Source organism: Pelophylax lessonae, assembly GCF_965119305.1.
Source record: "Pelophylax lessonae genome assembly, chromosome: 5".
Taxonomy (NCBI): domain Eukaryota; kingdom Metazoa; phylum Chordata; class Amphibia; order Anura; family Ranidae; genus Pelophylax; species Pelophylax lessonae.
The window spans coordinates 126,379,395-126,400,080 of NC_138772.1; the positions used below are offsets into that span (position 1 = coordinate 126,379,395).

Consider the following 20,686-nt stretch of genomic DNA (forward strand, 5'->3'; position numbering starts at 1 on the left):
CATATGTAAGCATAACATACGAGAGGTTAGCTCAAAGTGTATGTAAAGTCACAACTTTTTTTTTTTTTAGTTGTGGGTTTAGCAGGGAAGGGTTAGACCCCCTCTCAAGGTTTTATTGCTTTCTATGTCTCCATTGTGGAAATGGACACCTCTATTTGTACTCGTTACCATTGTCACCAAGACAAAAAGTGTTGGAAAATCCATAATTTTAGAGTTGTCACCAAAACATAAGCTGCGGATGAATCTTCAAATGGGGACACCTGTTTCAGAAAATATTTGAATTAAGCTGGCCATAGACGGATTTTTTTTTTTGTTCAGCCAATGGGAGTCCCCCAAACCACAGGGACATTTTATTCTGACAGCTGGATCACTCCTCAAGAAAGGTTTTTCATCATGTCCATTCAACAGAAGTCAATCAAATGAGAGGGAGAATGTTTTGGCTTTATGAACACTTTAAGAATGCTGAGGCCCTATATATATTAAAACTAAAGAAAGCTGGCATTATGGTATTGTCTGTTTCAACCATTATAGTCTTTCAAATTATTTATTTAAACTGTGCAAAGTGTGTTTCCTACATCAACCCATCAGATTTCATTTTGGTGAAGCTGAACTGCAAATACTAAATTGGTTACTTTTTTGTTCAATAGTTTTTATCGATAGTTTTAGCAAGTACAGGACAGAAAATGCAGGTGGAAACACACATATACATGCCATTGGTGCAATGTCAAATTGAGTCTACAAGTTCATTGCATAAAAGTATAGATAACATCTGCACATACAATTAAAACATACAATTAAATTCTTCAAGGTCAGTAGGCCTAACCCTATTTAACCTTAATTGGCCATGTGATAAATACTGTATAGCCAAAAAGGAGAAACGTCTTTGTAGGTCTATTTGTTTAATGTTGACTTGTGTGTGGGGAGTAAGTATAGGCCTTTGCCTGTGTGTAAAGTTACAGTTTGTTGCTGGCACTATCAACAAAGGAAAGAGTATATGTAATGATAATGAAGGTTATACTGGGACAATAGTTGTTCAAAAATGATCAAACTGTGTCCCGAGGGTAGTTTGCCAAGTTTGGGAATAAGGGTAGAAGGTAAAATTAGAGTCTCTGCATGAGAAAACTGTTCCCTTCTTGTGTTGTTTACGGAGGAATAGAATGTAAGAAGGGAATCATGATTGCTGGGAATTAAGATTGTAATAGGTGTATAGTGACGTTAGCACCCTGGAGTTTAACTTGCAACAGGGTCAGCTATCTGCCTAAAGCAGTCATAGAGTCGTTTTTTTTTTTATCTTAACACTATCAACCATCATATTTGCTTGGTCTGGGATGTTGCCTTTAAACCTTATTGGAAGTAAACACTAAATTATCTGGGGGTCAAGGCTTTTTTAATATGGGTCTACTGAAAGCATGCAACATAGATTTGGTGAGAATGCAGGTATTTAAATACTTTGACCCTTTTGAATAGAGACTTAAGGCCCAGAACATCTGATGAGGTTAAGAGCCATTGGTTAAAGTGAAAACAGAAGAGAAAATTAGCAAGTGTACATAGTCGAGTCCACCCCAGTGGAAGAGGGGATGAAAGGGGAGGGGGGAGGAAGGAAAGGCTGGGACAGGCTAGAAAGAATTGAGAAAAGAAAATATAGCTAGTAGGATCGTCTCTTAAAAGTAAGAAAGGAAAGTGTGGTTTAACCACTTAAGCCCCGGAAGATTTTACCCCCTTCCTGACCAGGGGGTATTTTGCGATTCGGCACTGCGTGACTTTAACGGACAATTGCGCGGTCGTGCGACGCTGTACCTAAACGAATTTGACGTCCTTTTTTTCCCACAAACAGAGCTTTCTTTTGGTGGTATTTGATCACCTGTGCGATTTTTTGATCATGCGCTATAAACAAAAAAAGAGCGACAATTTTGCAAAAATAACAATATTTTTCACATTTTTTTTATATGAAATTCCCCAAAAAAATGTAAAAATCAAAATTTTTTAACATTTTAGGCCAATTTGTTTTCTGCTACCTATGTTTGGTAAAAAAAAATCGCAAAAAGCGCATTTTGATTGGTTTGCGCAAAATTTATTGCGTTTACTAACTAAGGGAAAGATTTTTGTCATTTTTATTGTTTTTTTTTAACGAGTAATGGCGGCGATCTGCAATTTTTTTTGCGGGACTGCGACATTGTGGCGGACAGATCGGACCCTTGACTGACATTTTTGACACTTTTGGGGTTACCAGTGACATTACTACAGTAATCAGTGCTATACATATGCACTGTTACTGTAAAAATGACACTGGCAGGGAAGGTGTTAACTTTATTTGAGAGGGAAGGGTTAAGTGTGTCCCTAGGGGCGTGATTCTTACTGTGATTGGATGTGACTGTGTGTGTAACAGCATAGCAGGACCATATGATCTGTGCTGTTACACAGGGGAGAATGACAGGCGGCTTTGTTTACATTAGCCGCCTGCCTTTCTCCCGCTGTAACCGATGACCACGAGTGACCGGCGGACATCGGGTCAGCCGGTCACTCGCGCGGGGGGGTCTGTGAGCGAGCGGGAGCGCGCCTCCTGGGCACGCGCTCGCTCCCTAGACCCTCACAGGCTAGCGACGTAGACCTACCTCGCTTTGCCCGTGAGGGGCTGACTGCCGACGTAAATCGCCGTTAGGCAGTCGGCAAGTGGTTAAAAGTAAGAAAGGAAAGTGTGGTGTAAATAGGTGAAGTGAGGGTGGATGTTTGCTCATTTTGAGCACTGGTGTGCAAACAAATGAGTAATATTGGTTTTATGGAGTCTGAGAGAGGGAGTGTGATTAGGGAGAATGAAAAATAAAAGTAGGAAGGTAGGTATGCTGAGCAGGATCAATAGGGAGCCACAGTAGCACTTAGAGTGGGTGTTTGCTCATTTTGAGCACAGGTGTGCAAGCTCTATGAGTACTATTGGTCTCCTGGGGTTTTGAGAAAGGGAGCATGAATTTGATTTAGGAGAATGAGCCAAGAGATAGTCTGGAAGTTTTAATATGATTCCTGACAGTGCATACATTATGTCTGTCAAAGGTGAGCCAACACCAGGAGGAATTCTTACTATAAAGGTACACAAAACAGCAATACCTATCATGAAGAGAATCAAATAGCACAATGAAAATGTATTAAAGAGTGAACTATGCGCTTTATGACCTCCGCTTAAGGGTGCTGGAACATGGAATCAAACATAATATGTATGGTGGTCTAGCTGGATAATAAAAATCTTGGGAATGAATGCTTCCCCCAAGACTTGCTGGGGTTTATAATAGTCATTCAAGAAATAACTAGGAAACATCTTTTCAAGTATCAATAAAAACAGGAACTTAGAAGAATAATTCCCTAACGCAGGTATAAAAGCAGGACTAACAGGAAACCACAGCAGCACATTGTACCCCCTGCAAAGCCTGTCAATGGTAGCACAAACTCACAACAACATAGTGCCTCATGTGCTGTGGCATCTACTATAGGCAGACATTAGGACAGTGGATCTCTTTTCAATAAACCAGGGCACACTAGCTGCCAGATGTAAACAGTATATACAGGGACAGTTGAGCAAACAAAGCAGCACCTTGCATGGAGAATATAGGATGTGCAATTACAGTCAGACCCAATATTGGATACAAAGCATAAACCTGATGCTAATAATTTGAACTGGATAATATGTGGCCACCAGAGATGAGTACCACATGAGGACATGCAGAGACTAATGAAAAACATTTGGCAGGTAGTCACCATGGAGGAGCATAAGGGCAATCACTTTCTGGCAAAAGCAATATAAAAGGGGGGTTCACACTTTTTTTGGAAGTGAGGTGATATAAACACAGGAGAAAAGGCATAGAAGTTTCTCAAATATACAGAGAAACCAAGCGTTAAGCTAAGCCTTAAATGTTTATCAAGTAAAGGACAGTCCACAGTGATACAACCTCCAGTCACTGAATTGCAAAAAAAAAAAAACAACAGAATTGGACAAATAGCCTGCCTCAGGTATTTTTTGAATAAAAAGCAGTGGTAACTGTAGAGTCTGGGAACCTCCATCAGGTAGGTCATAGTCTAATGGTGCAGTGAGGAATTCCTCCTTAGAACGTCGCTGTTAATTTTTTCACAATTTGGGTGTAATCTATAAAGCCTGATACACACTATTAGCTTGTTTTCGCTCAACCCGGCGAGCTAAATGAAAAAAGCTGAAACGCTCTGAAGGAGGCACTGTACTGACTACCCAATGTTAGTACACCGATTTCCCTCGCTGAGCTATTCTGTTCTGACAGGGGGACATCCCCCCCAGCAGAACACACTGGTCAGCGTTCCCAGCTCTTGGCTGAGAGTGGTTATTGGATGCCAATCAGAAGATCTTTTTCAGTCATGTCCCTTTCGGCAGAAGCTGGTTGAATGGCTGGCCAGCTTCTGTTGGATCGGCTGCAGTACACACGGGGCGAATATCAGACGGTTTCAATTGAATCAGCCGATGATGCTTGATATTCAGCCAGTTTGTATGGAGCTTGACTCTTTGAAAGCATTTTCTGGTGGTCTCCAGAGAGGTGATGTGGTGTTGCTTTCTTTTGTAGATAAAAATTAAGTTGAAGGGAACCCCCATCAGTACCAGATATCACAATCTCAGAGGATTTGTAGATAGGGCATTTAAGGTTGCCCATGGATGGATCAAAATTTGGCGGGTTCAGTAGGGACCAGCTAGTTTTGTTCCATCTATTTCATCAATTCATCTGATTGACTGCTCACAAACTTGGGACTTGCTAGAAAACTTTGGTTCAATCACCTGCAGCACTGATCAGTGCATTCTGACAGTGGAGGAGTCAAGCTAACTCCTTCACTGTAAGAATACAATGAAACAGTGGGGAGGATTCCCACATTCCATTCAAATGTGTGGTGTGGAAGAACCAGTTTAGTTTTTTTCATTCAGCTCCCTGGCTGGATGAAAACAGATGAGCCATGTATGACCTGCTTTAGTATAGTACTTTGCACTAAATTAGCAAAGAGCTGATAATTATGTCCCTGGAACCTTTTGTTAGTGATAGTCCCCTGAAGTTGTTCCTTTTTGGAAAAATGATGACACTCGATTAATTCCAAGTAGGCCTATTTGGTAGTTTCCATACCAATGAACTGTGTATTCTAACCATCTCTAATGTCTATGGAATAAAATCAAGGGTGAGCTCCGTAAACAGTTCTGTGACAAAGCTGACGAGGTCTGGGATAAATTTGGGGAAGCTGTAAATATGCAGATTGCTCCTGCATGAGAGATACTCCAAATGGAAGGTCCTCTATTTCTTTTTAGTGGCCTTCAAAACAACAGTGTTTGTTTTGGATAGAGTGGAGTGGGATTAGAACATCTGTCAGATTTAATTGATGTCTGTGCATCAGGAAGATTCACTCTCTTTATTTGTCCTGTTTACCTTATCATTGAGAGCAAAAGTGAAAGAAAAAAACATTTTTGGATTGCCGCCAGAGCAGAAGTAGAAGGGAAACATTCCAATGGGGACCCTTTTTCTGGTCACCCTGATGATAACCTGGGATTTCCTCACTTGGATGCCTTCTCACTTCCTGTTTTGACTGTGGAACAGGAAGTGAAGGAAAATCTCCCCAATGGAACACAGATAGCAAAAATAACATTGACAGAGGTTATAACCCTTCCTTGCTCTATCCAAAATGTAAAAACATTTTTGCCTTTAGGTTTTCTTTAAATTCTAAAACGTTCTGTGGATTTGAATTGTATTGTAACTGTATTGTCTTCCCTCATATTGTAAAGCACTGCGCAAACTGTTGGCGCTATACAAATCCTGTATAATAATAATAATAATAGATGGCCTAAGTGAGGCGTGAGTGATTTCTTCTTGTGCTATTATTACCTTAGCTTATCCAGCAGTATCCTGTGACTCAACACTCCTGAGGACTGTAATAAATTGATTCACGCTTTCCAGAGAAATGGGTTAGACTCCCCAGAGGAGGAGTACCTCCCTGTTGGTGGGACCCACTGCTGGGTACGCGTCCCTTAACTGATGTGACAAAGGTACAATCAGTCATTAGCTTAGGCTTTGTTTTGACTATGGGACCATAGTCGAAGATTGGTCCCATAGTCCAATGGGAAGCTAATCTCTCTAGACACAAGCACAATAGTGTGGCAATAGTTTAATAAGTGTCATCAGTTTTATTTAAGGCCATACTCCCAGACAGGGCAGAGCAAAGCAGGCCCTAGCCGCAGCCATCTTGTGACCCCTCCCCCAAAAAAATTGATTACTTTCAGTGACTGTATTAAGCTCTAAGCTTTATTGATCAAGTTAGGAGTAATCTGACAGGCTGCCGAGGTAAACATTGACAAATAATAATAGGAAAACAGACTTTTTTTGGCACTTATGGTTAAAGAAAATAAATATTAAAACCTTACCGGTTTTCCTCAAAGGAAAGTCGTTTTTGCAATCATGTGCTCCAGGGAGAGGACATTTATATGATGGAGAAGTCCCACTTAATGGAGGAGAGCTTTGATCCAATGAAGTATGATGTGCTGCCCTACAATAGAAATTTAGAAATGAAGTACATTTATACACCAGTCATTAGCAGAGTGAAAGGTGAAAGGAATTGTATCATGAAAAGATTATTGGCCTGAATATCTAATTATCAGGTTCTGCTCTGTTTGTCTGCAGGTATGTGCGATGGATACTCTCTATAGCCTGTACTGCACATAAAGGACAAATAAATATTTTTATTTTTAAAGATAATTGAATCTTTATTAATATTCACCATTAGTGTTTTAACATATTCTTTGAGAACTAAAACAAAATCGCAATTAAAACAAGAGATTTCCTTTTTTTAGACAGTCAAAGAAATATTGCATATGAATATTTCCTATTTACACTTTCAGTCAGATCAGCCTTTCTCAACCGTTTCAACACAGAAGAACCCTTGAAATAAATTTCTGGTCTCGGGGAACCCCTGCTAAAAACTATAAATCTACAACTCATGACACATTGGTGTGACAGTCAGTGGGAAGAATGCTCCTTACTCTTGTCATCATTAGGAAGAATTACCCCATTACAGATAGCTAAAAGGAACAATGGTGTCATTGGGAACGTATCTGAGAGGCAGAAATCGCCCATTGCTCAAGGAACCCCTAGCAACCTCAGGAGGAACCCTGGTTGAGAATCCCTGAGTCAGAAGGTAAAACTTTTAGCTTCATTTTCACATGTTTAGCAGAATAACCTTAAAGGCTAAGTTCACCTTTTCAGGTAGAATTTCACTTTTTATAATAAATGTAAACCTTTTCTAATGTATTTTCTGATCAGGCCATTCCAATGTTCTTATCTCTCTCTTACCTAGTCCATGGCAGCTTTGAATCTGCACCTCTCTTTTCAAAATTCTAAAAATCCCACCCTGAGCCTATCAGTTCCTATAGCATCATGTGATCATCCAGCAAATTTAATATCCCATCATGCACTGCCTTACGGCATCCTAGAATAGGGAGTGTTTACCACTCACATCTCCTACTTCTTAATTTAGGGTGGCCAAATTATATATAAATGTATATGAATAATTGTGCAACCTCCTGTAGATCTACCATCAGATATGTAGAGCAAGGACCTGTCTGAATTGGTATAAATGTAATAGATTGTTCAAGTGTGTCCTCCTATCACACAGTTTGGTAAATCTAAAGAAAACTGTACAATCAAATTGCATAGTGTATGGCCTGCTTTATACAAGTACAGTGGGCAGAGACACTCAGCTGTCATTGTTCTTGTGTAAACACACCGATTTCACTTTCAGGCCCCATCCACACCTAGAATAGTGGGAGCGCACATGTTTTTGCCTCATTTTTCCTGTGACACGCATAGGGCAGGTGCATAAAGGTGTCCACACACTATACTATCTGATTGTAGAATCTCTGTACAATCTCCTTTAGACTTACAAAAATTATATAATAAGAGGATGCACCTATCTATACAATCACTCTGAATCCAATCAGGCATTCCCTTGCACTGCATAGTTGAGGGTAGATCTAAAGGAAATTGTACAATCAGATTGTATAGTGTATGGTGAGCATTATAGACTTCAAGGGACACACTTCTACTGTTTTCAATGCTAAAGATTTGCTCCACATAGGCTGTTATGTGATCACTCAGCTCCTGCACACACGCAAGGAAGCAGAGGATAACATCAGCATCAGCAGAGAAAGACACTGGAGGTCAGCTGCTGAAGTACTTCCTTCTAACGGTTTTCACGTCCCAAAGGATGAGTACCAAGAAGTAATGGAGGAGTTTTCAACCCATGTATAGCCAGCTTTAGGTGTAATCTGGAATTCCACTTTAACCACTTCCAGACGGCCCACCGTGTATTTATGTCACTACTTTGACGTTTAAAGAGGAAGTAAACCCTCCTCTGACACTTGTACCTATAGGTAAGCCTATGATATGGCTTACCTATGGGTACTGTAAATATCTCCTAAACATGTACCGTTTAGGAGATATTTACCTTACATGCAGCCAGTGACGTCACTGGCGCATGCGCTCTGAAGGAACGGCCGATCGTGCCGTTCCTTCAGAGTCCCGTGCCGTGACTGTCGGCTCTCGCGCGCGTGCGCGGGAGTGACGTCACCGCGGCTCCGGCCAATCAGATGGCCGGATGCCGCAATCCCGGAAGACGGGCAACTGGACATGAGTGAGCGGCACGGCGGGGGCTCGTTCTAAGGTAAGTATTGCATAATGAGCTAGTATGCGATGCATACTAGCTCATTATGGCTTTCTCTTGCAGGGTGGAAAAAAAAATGCACGGGTTTACAACCTCTTTAATACTGAAGTTATGGCAGCAGATAAAGGCCATAACCCCAGTATTTCTCTATACGGCCGGGCGGTCCTCTTTAACATAAAAGTGGTCCCAGCAGCGGATTTCCTGTGGTATCACTTTTATGGGCGGCGGGAGAGGTGACCACCCCCCTCCCTCCACTTCTCGGTTGTTTTCCCCGCTTACCGGACCAGTCAGTAGCGGGGGAAAACGATCCAGTGCTCTCAGGTGCTGTGCAGGAAGTCGAGTGAGGGCAAGATGGCTCCCACTCTACTCTATGGCCTTGGAGGACCGAAGCGACATCATACGTCACTTCCGCCCCAATGGCCTTAAAGGGCCTATTTTTTTTTTTTTTTGAGTTAAAAAAATTACATTTTCTTTACGTTTCATTTCTTTTTAGTGTAGATGTGGGATCTGAGGTCTTTTTGACCCCGGATCTTACATTAAAGAGGACCTGTCCTGCTTATTTCTATTACAAGAGATGTTTACATTCCTTGTAATAGGAATAAAAGTGATCAAAAAACATTGTTTTTAAAGGAACAGTGTAAAAATAAGAAATAATAAGTAAAATAAATAAGAAAAAATAAATAAAAATATAAAGTCCCTCCGAGCTTGCGCACAAAAGCGAACGCCTACGCAAGTTGCTCCCACATATGTAAACGGTGTGCAAACCACACATGTGAGGTATCACCACAATAGTTAGAGTGAGAGCAATAGTTCTAGCACTAGACCTCCTCTGTAACTCTAAACTGGTAACCTGTAGAAATTTTTAAAGCGTCACCTATGGAGATTTTTAAGTACCAATGTTTGTTGCCATTCCATGAGCATGCGCAATTTTGAAGCATGACATGTTAGGTATCAACTTACTCGGCATAACATTATCTTTCACATTATAGAAAACAAATTGGGCTAACTTTACTGTTTTCTTATTTATTCATTTAAAAAATTTATTTTTTAAAAAATATTTGTGTTTCTAAGACCGCTGCGCAAATATGGTGTTACAAAGTATTGAAACGATCTCCATTTTATTATCAGGGTCTCTGCTAAAAAAATATATATATATAATGTTTGGGGTTATAAGTAATTTTCTAGCAAAAAATACTGATTGTAACTTGTAAACAACAAGTGTCAGAAATAGGCCTAGTCCTTAAGTGGTTAACAAAGGGATCCATGGGTGTTTCTTGAGACATACATTGAACAGGGAGCATGGAAAATAGGGGTCAATTACAACAGAACAATGGCCCCTATTTCTTTTCAATATTCAATTAGTATAAACATTGCATTTACCTGTGGAGCCTTGTAAACTACATTTTATTCATTGACCAATATTTTGCCTTAGAGTTAGAAAATGAGCCAGAAAATTGATTTTTAGCATTTATTATACATAGCTGAAATGGCGAAGTATAAATGAACATTAATTCAGAAGACATTTATAAGTCTTTAGTGGTTCATAAATCATAAATAACCCATCTTAATGCTTTCACTTATTGCACTTTTCATTCCCCCTAGCTCTTTCCTAAAGCCTAACCCCAGCCAAATCTTTTTTTTTTTTCTGTTTTTTTACTTTTGGACATGGGGAAGAATTCACATTTCTGTCAGGCTTTTATTTTTGTTACATTATCTCATTGTGGGGATTCCTGGTGCTTTAACACCGATACAAAAATGGGGGTATTTATTGACACTAGTACAGGTAGAAAAATTGTCTTTTGCTTTTAACATTCAATTTTAAAATGAATGTCATTTCTCAACGGTAACCACATACACTGCCTGGAAAGTTTTCCATCCTGCCCCTTTGAATTTTCATGTTACTATGGCCGAAAATGAACAGTGATTTGACCCCACTAACGGTTCGAAAATCAAATGATGTTTTAAAATGAAAATTTTCAAACAGAAATCTATACGTGTATGGCCAGCATAACCCTTCTCTTTTTTCGACAGAAAAGGGGGGAGGGAAATCTCCTAAATAAGGATTCTGGAAACCTTAACAGGGGCTCTAACCGATTCCCCTTTATCCAAAATTACTGGCTGGTGTTGAGATTCAAATGGCAGGTTTCAAAACTCATCACATGTGCAGCACCATAGCAACTGTACAAAGCATGTACAGCCCCAAACATTTGCTAAGATGGCAGCTTCCTTGGCTGTAAAGGCTAGAAGGGTTTAGTTCCACTTTAAGCCTGCACTAAAAGGGAAAGATGGGATAGGCTGACAATGCAGGAAAGAAACTAAGAGGCAGGGATAGAGCACTTCCACCCCATAACAGGAAGTGCCTGAACAAGGGCCTTCAGAGGTATTTTTGTTAATAAAAGCCACAGATTTAAAAATAATAAAAATAACAGTGGGATATTAACCCCTACTTGCCACCACCTCCCGGCCCTTTCAGAACTTCTAGATCAGGGGTCTTCAAACTATGACCCTCCAGTTGTTCAGGAACTACAATCCCCATCATGCCTAATCATGTCTGTGCATGTCAGTGTTTTACAATGCCTCATGGGATGTGTAGTTCTGCAACAGCTGGAGGGTCGTAGTTTGAGGGTCCCTGTTCTAGATACTGGGAGGTGCAGGCGGGTATTTGGGTGACGCAACCACTGTGATTGGCTGTCACAGCGGTCACACAATCAAAAGTATATATTGGGAGCTTATCAGGTCCCCACAAGTGACAGTACTGGGAACGAGCAGGGCGCGTGCTCTCAGCACAGTTTTGTGTATGCACAGGGCCGCATATACATGGACTCTCGGCATTAAAACCCACCCACCGAGAGACCCCATGTATGCAAGCAGCCAGCAGGATGATAATAAGATTATATGAGATCTTAGTGATTGCTATTAGATTGACTTTAAACATACAAATTCTACAACTTCTGAAGTATCATTGTTTACCGAATTAGGTTGGTCTGTTCTCTCCCTAAGGGCTGTTCTCACATACGTATCGCTCTTCAGAAGGTGTTTGACAGGCAGTGAGAAAGTGATATTTCACCTCCTCACTGACTGTTTTATCCCTGAATTGCCGAACCACTGTGCCACATTCATGTGCATTTCATGCTGTTGCACAGCAGTCGTGCCTCATTCACTTGATTGGATGATGATAAGTGGCGGTACTAAATGTGACACGCTGCTTTTATTTTTACCACAGCCAATGCATGCGTAGTGTACAGCCCTGAGTGGCTGCATGCTCTGGTTTAGGTGGACAATAATCTGTGGCTCAACCCCCTGCTTTTATCACCCCTCCGGCCGCCTGTGTGAACGAGTCCTAACACAAAAACCCCGTTCATTACAGTAATATATGACAGAAACCTGATGACTTACGTGTACCAAAGCTTGGGGTGGCGGCCTATGGAATGACTGTTTCCGTTTGTATAGGATTCTTTTGTGGCGGATTTACTCAGAAGGAATTCCTGTAGTTTCAGCTTGACTTCGGTGCTGGCAACGGCTCCTGGAAGGCAATTGAGTAAAAAAGAAAAAAAACACGTTAAATCGTTAAACTACGAGGAACAAAACAGTTCTCTGGACAGAAGGAGAACACTTTATTTAATTCTCACACCAGCCACCTAGCACTATAAATAAATATTAATGGGACGATGTGTCCCTTAGGCACAGAGAGGGTTAAACTTGATTTAGGAAGTGCGAGTCCATTTTGCTAGTTCCTAGGTAACAGGTCCGCACAGCACACACTCAGCCAGAGGGAAAGGCCTATAAAAAGTGACAATTTACTTCTGCTTCCCACACTATTTGTTTACTCATAGGGTACATGTGAAATTACTTACTGCCAGCATTTCAAATTAATATTGTGACTCTGAAAGCACACGAGGCATTGTGCGGGCTGTTGGAAAAGGATTAAATGCTCTCCCCTAAGGTCAATTAAATCTCTGTTCATGCTTATTGATTGCTAAATGAAAAACCTTCTGCACCTACGTGGTGGAGTGGGAGCAGACGGCAAACATAAAATGAGCAAATGTATTTGAAATTGTTTCAGTCTCTTATACAAAGTCAATATTAATTCACAAAACACAAAGTCAAAGGTAATGAAAAGAACAGGAAGGATTTGGCTAATAGTGGAACTCTCACCCATTATTAGAGGGTTAGGCCTAAGGTTGGAGTAAGATGTGGGTGCATAGGGCATGTGAGAGCCTATATCAGTCTTTTTCAACCAGGATGCCTTGGCAAAATGCCTAAAAATTGCCCAAACATCATATACAAGCCAGTGGGTGGATCAAGCCTGCCTTTTATGTACACAAAGGCACAGTTTTTTTATTGTGCATCATTACAATATTCCAGCTGTTGGCATCCTAGCAATCAATGATGTCATCAGTAAATGTCATCGCCTGCACAGCATCCTTGTTTGCTCCTCCCCTGCCCCTCTCCACCAGCACTGGGGTCTTATTAGCTGAGCGAGGGAGAAAAAAAACAGAGAAGAGAAACATTGGAATACTAGTCAGTACCCGCGTGCAAAGGTGTGTTTGCTTTGGAAGAATAAATCACCTCTAATGTTGGGTGTACTACTTGTGCAGATATTGCTGCATTATGGGAAATTATTTATTTCGTTTTTTACATTTTAGAATGGGGTGCATAATTTGAAAGGGTGCCTTGACTAAAAAAAGGTTGAGAAAAATTGGCCTATATTAATAATTAAATTGTAAGACGGGAAGGGAGTTAAAAAACGTAAATGTATTTCTTAATTTTTCTTTGTCTGCCCACTGCTTTTACACTTAGGCCTCATTTACGGGGACGCCAAGACCTGTAGGAACCCTCTAGAGCAGTGATGGCGAACCTTGGCACCCCAGATGTTTTGGAACTATATTTTCCATGATGCTCATTCACTCTACAGTGTAGTTGAGCATCATAGGAAATGTAGTTCCAAAACATCTGGGGTGTCAAGGTTCGTCATCACTGCTCTAGAGTTATGTGTGACTTTAAATATACTTTAGGGGTGCCAACAATTTGAAAATCCTTAACCTTTCCAGGGACAAACATTTATTTCTAAGGCTGACTCCTAAAACCATCACAAGATACATCTTTTTGAATAGTTCCGAGCTTTGCAGTAAGAATAAATGTATAGTTTGAGTCAATACGATTCCAATTCACAGAAACAATACAATAAAACAAGACGGAGATGTTCACCTATAAAGTGAAGTGAATGTATTTGTCTCCCTCTAGTGAGCACACAGAGATCTCAACAACTGACCATATAACAGCTTCAGATCCTTTTATGGTTTCTCTTCAGTGAAACTTCCTGCAGATATTTCTTAACTATCTAAAAATGTTCAAGGTTGGTAAGAAGACACTTGAAATAATTGTTGTGACTGTAGAAGCCAGAACATCCTATCTACTAAAAATACACCCAGAAATATAATCTCCGTAAGGAAGAAGCATTGGAACAAGGGTCTACGGAAATGGCCCCGTGGAATAAAAATGAACTGCTGTTTGTTACTGAGCCTAAAAGATGTGTATTAATAATCTTCATCATCATTCTTATCATTACTAGTGGGCTCTGGGTGATCATATTGTGTAAAATCCACTCAGCTAGCAATCTACTAAAAGCTGATTCCAGGAGTTGTATATTTGAATTGTCAGTTTATTTAGGCCTCTTGATCTTGAAAAATGTAAATTATAACCTAAAATACATCTAAAGGCAAAACTTTTTTTTTTAGATTAGGATAAAGTGGAGATGGATTCGAACCCCTGTCAGGTTTTATTTGTTGTCTGTACCCTGTTAGGGAGATTCACCCTCTCTATTTGTCCTGTTTACCATTATCATTAAAGTAAAAAAAAATCTCAAATATTGAGTTGTCCCCAGAAAAGTAATAGAGGGGAAATATTCCAATGGGGACACTAGTTCTGGTGACCTGGGGGTCCCCTAAGGATTCCCTTAATTTGCAGGGATTCCCTCTCACTTCCTGTTTTAGCTATGGGAGGGAAGTGAAGGGATATCTCCCCAATGGTACACAGAGGGCAACAAATAAGCTGACAGGGGTTTTGACCTACACTTACTCAATCCAAAATGTAAAAAAAAAGTTTTGCCTATAGTTCTATTTTAATAATATTTAAATGCAGGATCTTGCTGACGGGAAAGATATTGAGTACATGTGACCTTTTGTATACGTGTGTGTATACATGTATAAATTTCATCCTCATCCTCATCTAGCTGCCAGTGTTGCAATTTACATGTATATGCTTGTATATACTTTCTTACACATGTCACTGCTGACATCCGCTGCTCTATAGAGCTGAATGGGGCATTCGATCAGATCCGCCTAAAAAACTGACAGGCGGATCTGATCGGAACGCCCGTGTGAAAGAGCCCTAATGCACATGCATGTGCATTAGGGCTCTTTCACACGGGCGTTCCGAAGTTTAGGAAACAAACTGTGAAATGGGTGACCATCGCCTGCTCCCGGACACCCCATTGGGACCAAACTGTGTCACGAGGTGGGGAGGGTGCACCCATCCTGAGTTCCTTCTCCCATCATAGAAGAGTTAGCACACAGAGGAGTGGGCACAAATAGCATATAAACATAAGGGAACATAAGGGAAACCAGAATGTAAAATAAGTAAATCATTTGTAAACTGTAACAAACAGATAAGGCCGATAGGCCATAATAACCCCAGAGTGACTAGTCAGATGGATCAACTGAGTATTTTTATTTTTTCTATGGCTCTGAACATATCACTGCATTACAAATCTTTATGTAACTGTGTGTATTGTCCCATAAACAACAAAACACCTGCATTCAGATCCATAAGAAAAAAAAAAAAAAACAGCTACACAGCTAAAAACATGTGTAAGAAGCCTTAAGCATTATTTTTTTTTTATAATGTTTTAATCATAAAAAAAAAGCCCTGTAAGTAGAATTGGATCTAAAGTCATACAGTCAAGTCTTCATTTAAGAAACTTGTTTAGTCTGTATGTTAAAGTCTAGAAAAGTTTCATCATACTGCTGGAGAAATGACCTTTGTGATGCGAATTCCATATTGAAATGACTTACAGACAGTGATGCACTTTTATCCCTATGTAATGATGTTTTTTTTCACCCAATGAGGCAGTGCATATTGGACAAGGCTTGCAGTAACCAAGGTTTGGTAGCTGTATGTTCTCAGGAGCCTTAAGCCCTGATTTTCCCATTTTTGGCTGGTGGGGCCAGATTGTGCATTCAGGCTTACCCCTGAAAAATGCATCATTATGTTGCTAGATTATAAAAAAAAAAGTACACAAATATTTAAAATGATGCCCAGCAAGGTCCAGACCACTACAACCACCCAGACTACACTCATGAGGTTAATTGGTGAGATCCTTGGCAAGTTCCAGTTTGCTGGAATACAATATGATTCTAAAGAGAGTAAGGAAAGATTATAACCCCAGGCAGATTTTTGTTTTTTTTTTAAATTGTAATTAGGTATTTTTTGTAATCTGTGTCCTATTGGGGAGATTTCTCTTCACTTTCTGTCCCATTGCCAAAACTGGAAATGAGGGGAGATACCTCCATAATGAGGGAATACCTGATTGTCACCAGGGTCACCAGAACTAGTGTCCCTATCGGAAGATTTCCCCTCCATTACTGTCCTGGGGACAACCCATACTTTTTATTTTCACTTTCGAATATAATGGTAAATATGACAAATAGGAAGGGTGGGACTGTAGAGCCACCATACCCTCTTGTACTCAGCCCAAATACTACAATCAAGCAATTGCAGACACTGGAAGTGATACTGTGAGTCTGGCAACCACCAAGATTACAGTACCCCTATCACCAAGTTCTTGATGTCCTCTAGTAAAATCAAAGTGATGAAAGGCACCCTGTAAGCAAGGCCATCTTTAACAATCATGTTGGCCTAGGCCAGTAGTGGCGAGCCTTGGCACCCCAGATGTTTTGGAACTACATTTCCCATGATGCTCAACTACACTGCAGAGTGCATAAACATCATGGGAAATGTAGTTCCAAAACATCTGGGGTGCCAAGGTTCGCCATCACTGGCCTCGGCTTTCCCACATGATGATGCCATTCTGTATAACCCACCCCCCTTGTATCATGTGATTATTTTAGTAAACATACCGCTAGAATGAGCAATTGGAGGCAGCATACGATCTGCTTTATATGCTGAACTACCTTTCAACTCTACTGAACACTAAGCAAGAGAATGTAGAGATGACAGTTTCCTGAATATAAAGGGCCTTCTGACTACCCTTAACATCCCCTGCACCCCTTCCCCCTACAGTTTCATGTTGAGCCTAGCCAATAATGTCTAAAGGTAGGCAGAGGATGGAAACAAATGAAGAAGAAAATTGTTACTTTGGAGGCTTGTTGCTGACTTCTGTAAACCTACGTCCCTAGATCTATTAGAGCTGGTTCACACTACTCCGACTTGTCAGGCGACTTGGTCGCCTGACAAGTAGCGCTCCATGCTGTGCAATGGAACCGTTCTAATCAGAGCGACTCAAGTCGCTCCGACTTAGAAAACGGTTCCTGCACTACTTTTGGGCGAAGTCGGAGCGACTTGCATTGACTTCTATTATGAGAAGTCGTTAGCAAGCCGCGATGAAGTCGTGCTGCACGGGCGACTTCAAAGTCGCCCAAAGTCAGGGCGACTTTGAGTCGTGGAACCGGCTCTTAGTGTCATTATGTTAAATACAGTCCTGCTCCTGTATTGGCGCACATTTTTTTTTTATAGGGAGGTATAGTATCTTTTAAAAAGATATTCCCAATTTTATATTCCATAGGTATGTTTTAAAAACAAACACACCGGTGAGGAACAGATCACTGGAATTATAGGGGAAAATGCTTTATTACAACATATATTCCTTGCCAACCGCAAGTATGATGGAAAATAAAGTATGTTTTATAAGCAATCCGATAGGTGTCAGCAAGGTCGAACTGACACACCTAATTTACATCGGACTGGGAATAAAGGATGTTAAGCTGTTAGTGACACTCCATAATGGACACTGATTACAAGAGCAAACAGAAACTGGAGTTGGGGGAAAACAGAAATTAAAATCAAATCAAACAATCATTTTGAGGTTACAAAGTGAGTAGCATATTTCTGAGGTTGGAGTGGACACGTTTTGTCCCGGTCGGTGGAAACCTGCCATGGCTGCAATCTGAGTGACCACAGCGTGTTATTTTATAAACTTTCCTCTGAAATGTCAGTGATATTACCCTGTTCATACTCTTTTACTGCTGTCAGAATAAATTATCATTCACTGAGTTTTAAAGGTAATAAATACTCCTCAGTCTGATTAGGTTATGTGGTATATGAAAGAGACAGACTACTATGGAAAAAAATGGAAAAGAAGAAATGCTTAGAAGCTGACTGCATATCCATAAAGAGTGAAAGCATCAAACATTTTAATGATCTGTGCATAAGGCCTCGTTCACAGGTGTCCCATGCGGATGTATGTCTCTGAAAGCACATTACGTGAGTTTGAGGACATGCACCCACAGAGAGGTCAAATTGGGAGCAGTGGCTGTGCAGCTTCTACCCCTCCCCCCCAATTTACATCAATGGGACTGCCTGCATGATGTTTCGCAGAACACCCATGCATCCTCATGTAGGTAATCATGACCCTCCATGGGCATATGCATTAGTACAACTCATGTGAACAAGACTTAAGAATCATTAACAATGCTGGGAGATCAGTGAAGGTACATCTGAGGTTCAAAAGCCACCCTTAACCATAGTCAACCCACCTATAGCTCCCTATAGACTGTGAAATAGTCTATAGGGAGCTATAGGTGGGTTGACTATACACTTATGGAATAAAAATGTTGGTGTTTAATCTTTTGCCACCCATGTAATGCATAGGTGAGCAAAGATGAGTTGTTAGGATTTATGATTACTCTAAAGACTAGTTTACACTTGCAGTTTGGGGGGGCGTTAAACATAAGCAGTTGAGCCACATTTCCACCCCCCCAGCGTCCTACTTCTTAAGTCGCAAAGACAGTCATACGGAAGGTGTACATAAGTCTTAGCGTTTTACGTTGTGGCGCAGTATAAATGATCTCCATGCCATGTTCGGTAGGGTCACATTGAAAGTCAAACGTTAAGCTAACATTTGTGGTGCATCATTCCCATTCAAAAAGTCAATTTGGCTATCCAAAAAAAAAAAAAAAACATTCAGAAGGTGACCGTATCACCTCCTGAACTCCTGTTAGCCAGTTGCCAATCTGCAAAAAGCAATCCACCACTAGTTTTTCACAGATATCACAAGCTCAAATGAGCTCTAACTAGGACTAATCAGGAGCAGGTAGTGTGGTAAGAGATATGACTACCCAAGTAGAGTACCGAAGTATATAACTCTTGGCTACACCAACAAAGGTTATGCGAAAGTGACACCTACAGGACAGGATACAGTACTGCCAACCTTTGCTGATTTCTATTGCTTAGCCTTCTCTGGGAAATGACGGATGATGATACTTTCACGACACATATATAAGCCCAAATAATGTTGCATTCTTACGCTCTTTTGCTCTGTCCTTGCTGCGAGGGTGAGACAGCTGTTGCTCACGGCGATGCCTTTCTGCTTCTTGTTCCTGTCTCTGCTGTTCCATTTTGTGCTCTTTCTCCCGTTCTAAGATCTCTTGTTTTTGTTTCATTGCTAGAAGTTCTTGCTGTAACTTGACAATAAAAAAACAATTCAGAATCTGCTCCGACACATACCATATATATTGCTATTAGGACGACAAAGTCTAACTCTGAGGAGCTGAAAAAATGACCGTTGCTGTGGGGCTTCCCTGGTTGTAAGCAGACTTTTGGCATCCTTCCATACAATGCAGGACTTTGGTCCTCCCGAAACCTCTTCTCTGTAACTGTCACAGTTTTAGTGTTATTATTTACAATACAGGACTGCTGGCAGGAGCGCCAAAGAGAAGCGGTTTTGGAGGACTGGTCGCATGGAAGACCCCTGTGAGAGCGAGGGATAAGGAAAGCAAAAAGTACGTTACCACTTGACCTTCAGAAGATTTACCCCCCTTCATGATCAGGTCATTTTTTTTGCTTTTTGGAACTGCGTTACTTTAACTGACAACTGTGTGGTTATGCAACACTGTACCCAAATGAAATGTATCATTTTTTTTTTTACACAAATAGAGCTTTCTTTTGGTGGTATGTGATTACCACTGGGTTTTTATTTTTTGTGCTATAAATAAAAAAAGACCAAAAATGTTTAAAAAAACCTAATATTTTTTCTTTCCGTTATAAAACATATCCAATTAAAAAAACATAAAAAAATCAAATTGTATTTTTTGCTATAAAAATGAAAACTGAAAAGTTTGAAATAAAAACACATTTTTCTTTTTGCAAACAAATATTCTTTCTTTATAAATTTAGGCCAGTATGTATTCTGTTAAATTTTTTTGGTTAAAAAAAAATCCCAATAAGCGTATATTAATTGGTTTGCGTGAAAGTTAAAGCGTCTACAAACTATGGGATACATACTTGAAATTGTATTTATTTTTTTATACTAGTAATGGTGGTGATCAATGACTTTTAGCGGGGCTGTGAAAGTATGGCGGCCAATCTGACACTAACTGACACTTTTGACACTTTGTGGGAACCAGTGACAATAATACAGAGATTAGTGCTAAAAATATGCATGGTCACTGTACTAATGACACTGGCTGGAAAGGGGTTAACATCTAGGGCGCTCAAGGGGCTAAATGTATGCCTAACAGTGCTTGGTGCATTCACTATTACCTATTTTTTACTAAGGGATGTGCTAGTTTTTTTATGCCCTGCTTTGCAGGGAAATGAAAATCGGCACTTCCCCGCTGACAGGACAGAGCTATGTATTGTTTATATTCACAGAGCTCTGTTCTGTCATCCTCTTCGCCAATCAGTGGGTGCTGGTGGTTAAACATTGGCTGGGCTCGGTGATTAACTTGTGCTGTGACTAATTACATTG

At 40.4% G+C, this 20,686-nt stretch overlaps 1 protein-coding gene across 1 annotated transcript in view; it reads right to left on the reverse strand.

Annotated features, from left to right (window-relative positions):
- The window catches only part of LOC309556008 (histone deacetylase 9-like), a 903,604-nt gene that overhangs the window by 231,735 nt on the left and 651,183 nt on the right, over positions 1-20,686 (reverse strand). Inside the window, exons 6-8 of the mRNA XM_082258269.1 lie at positions 19,244-19,400; positions 12,097-12,223; positions 6,407-6,528 (exon numbers count right to left, since the gene is read on the reverse strand). Coding sequence (XP_082114395.1) covers positions 6,407-6,528; positions 12,097-12,223; positions 19,244-19,400 — 406 coding nt within the window. The remainder of the gene's footprint in view (positions 1-6,406; positions 6,529-12,096; positions 12,224-19,243; positions 19,401-20,686) is intronic.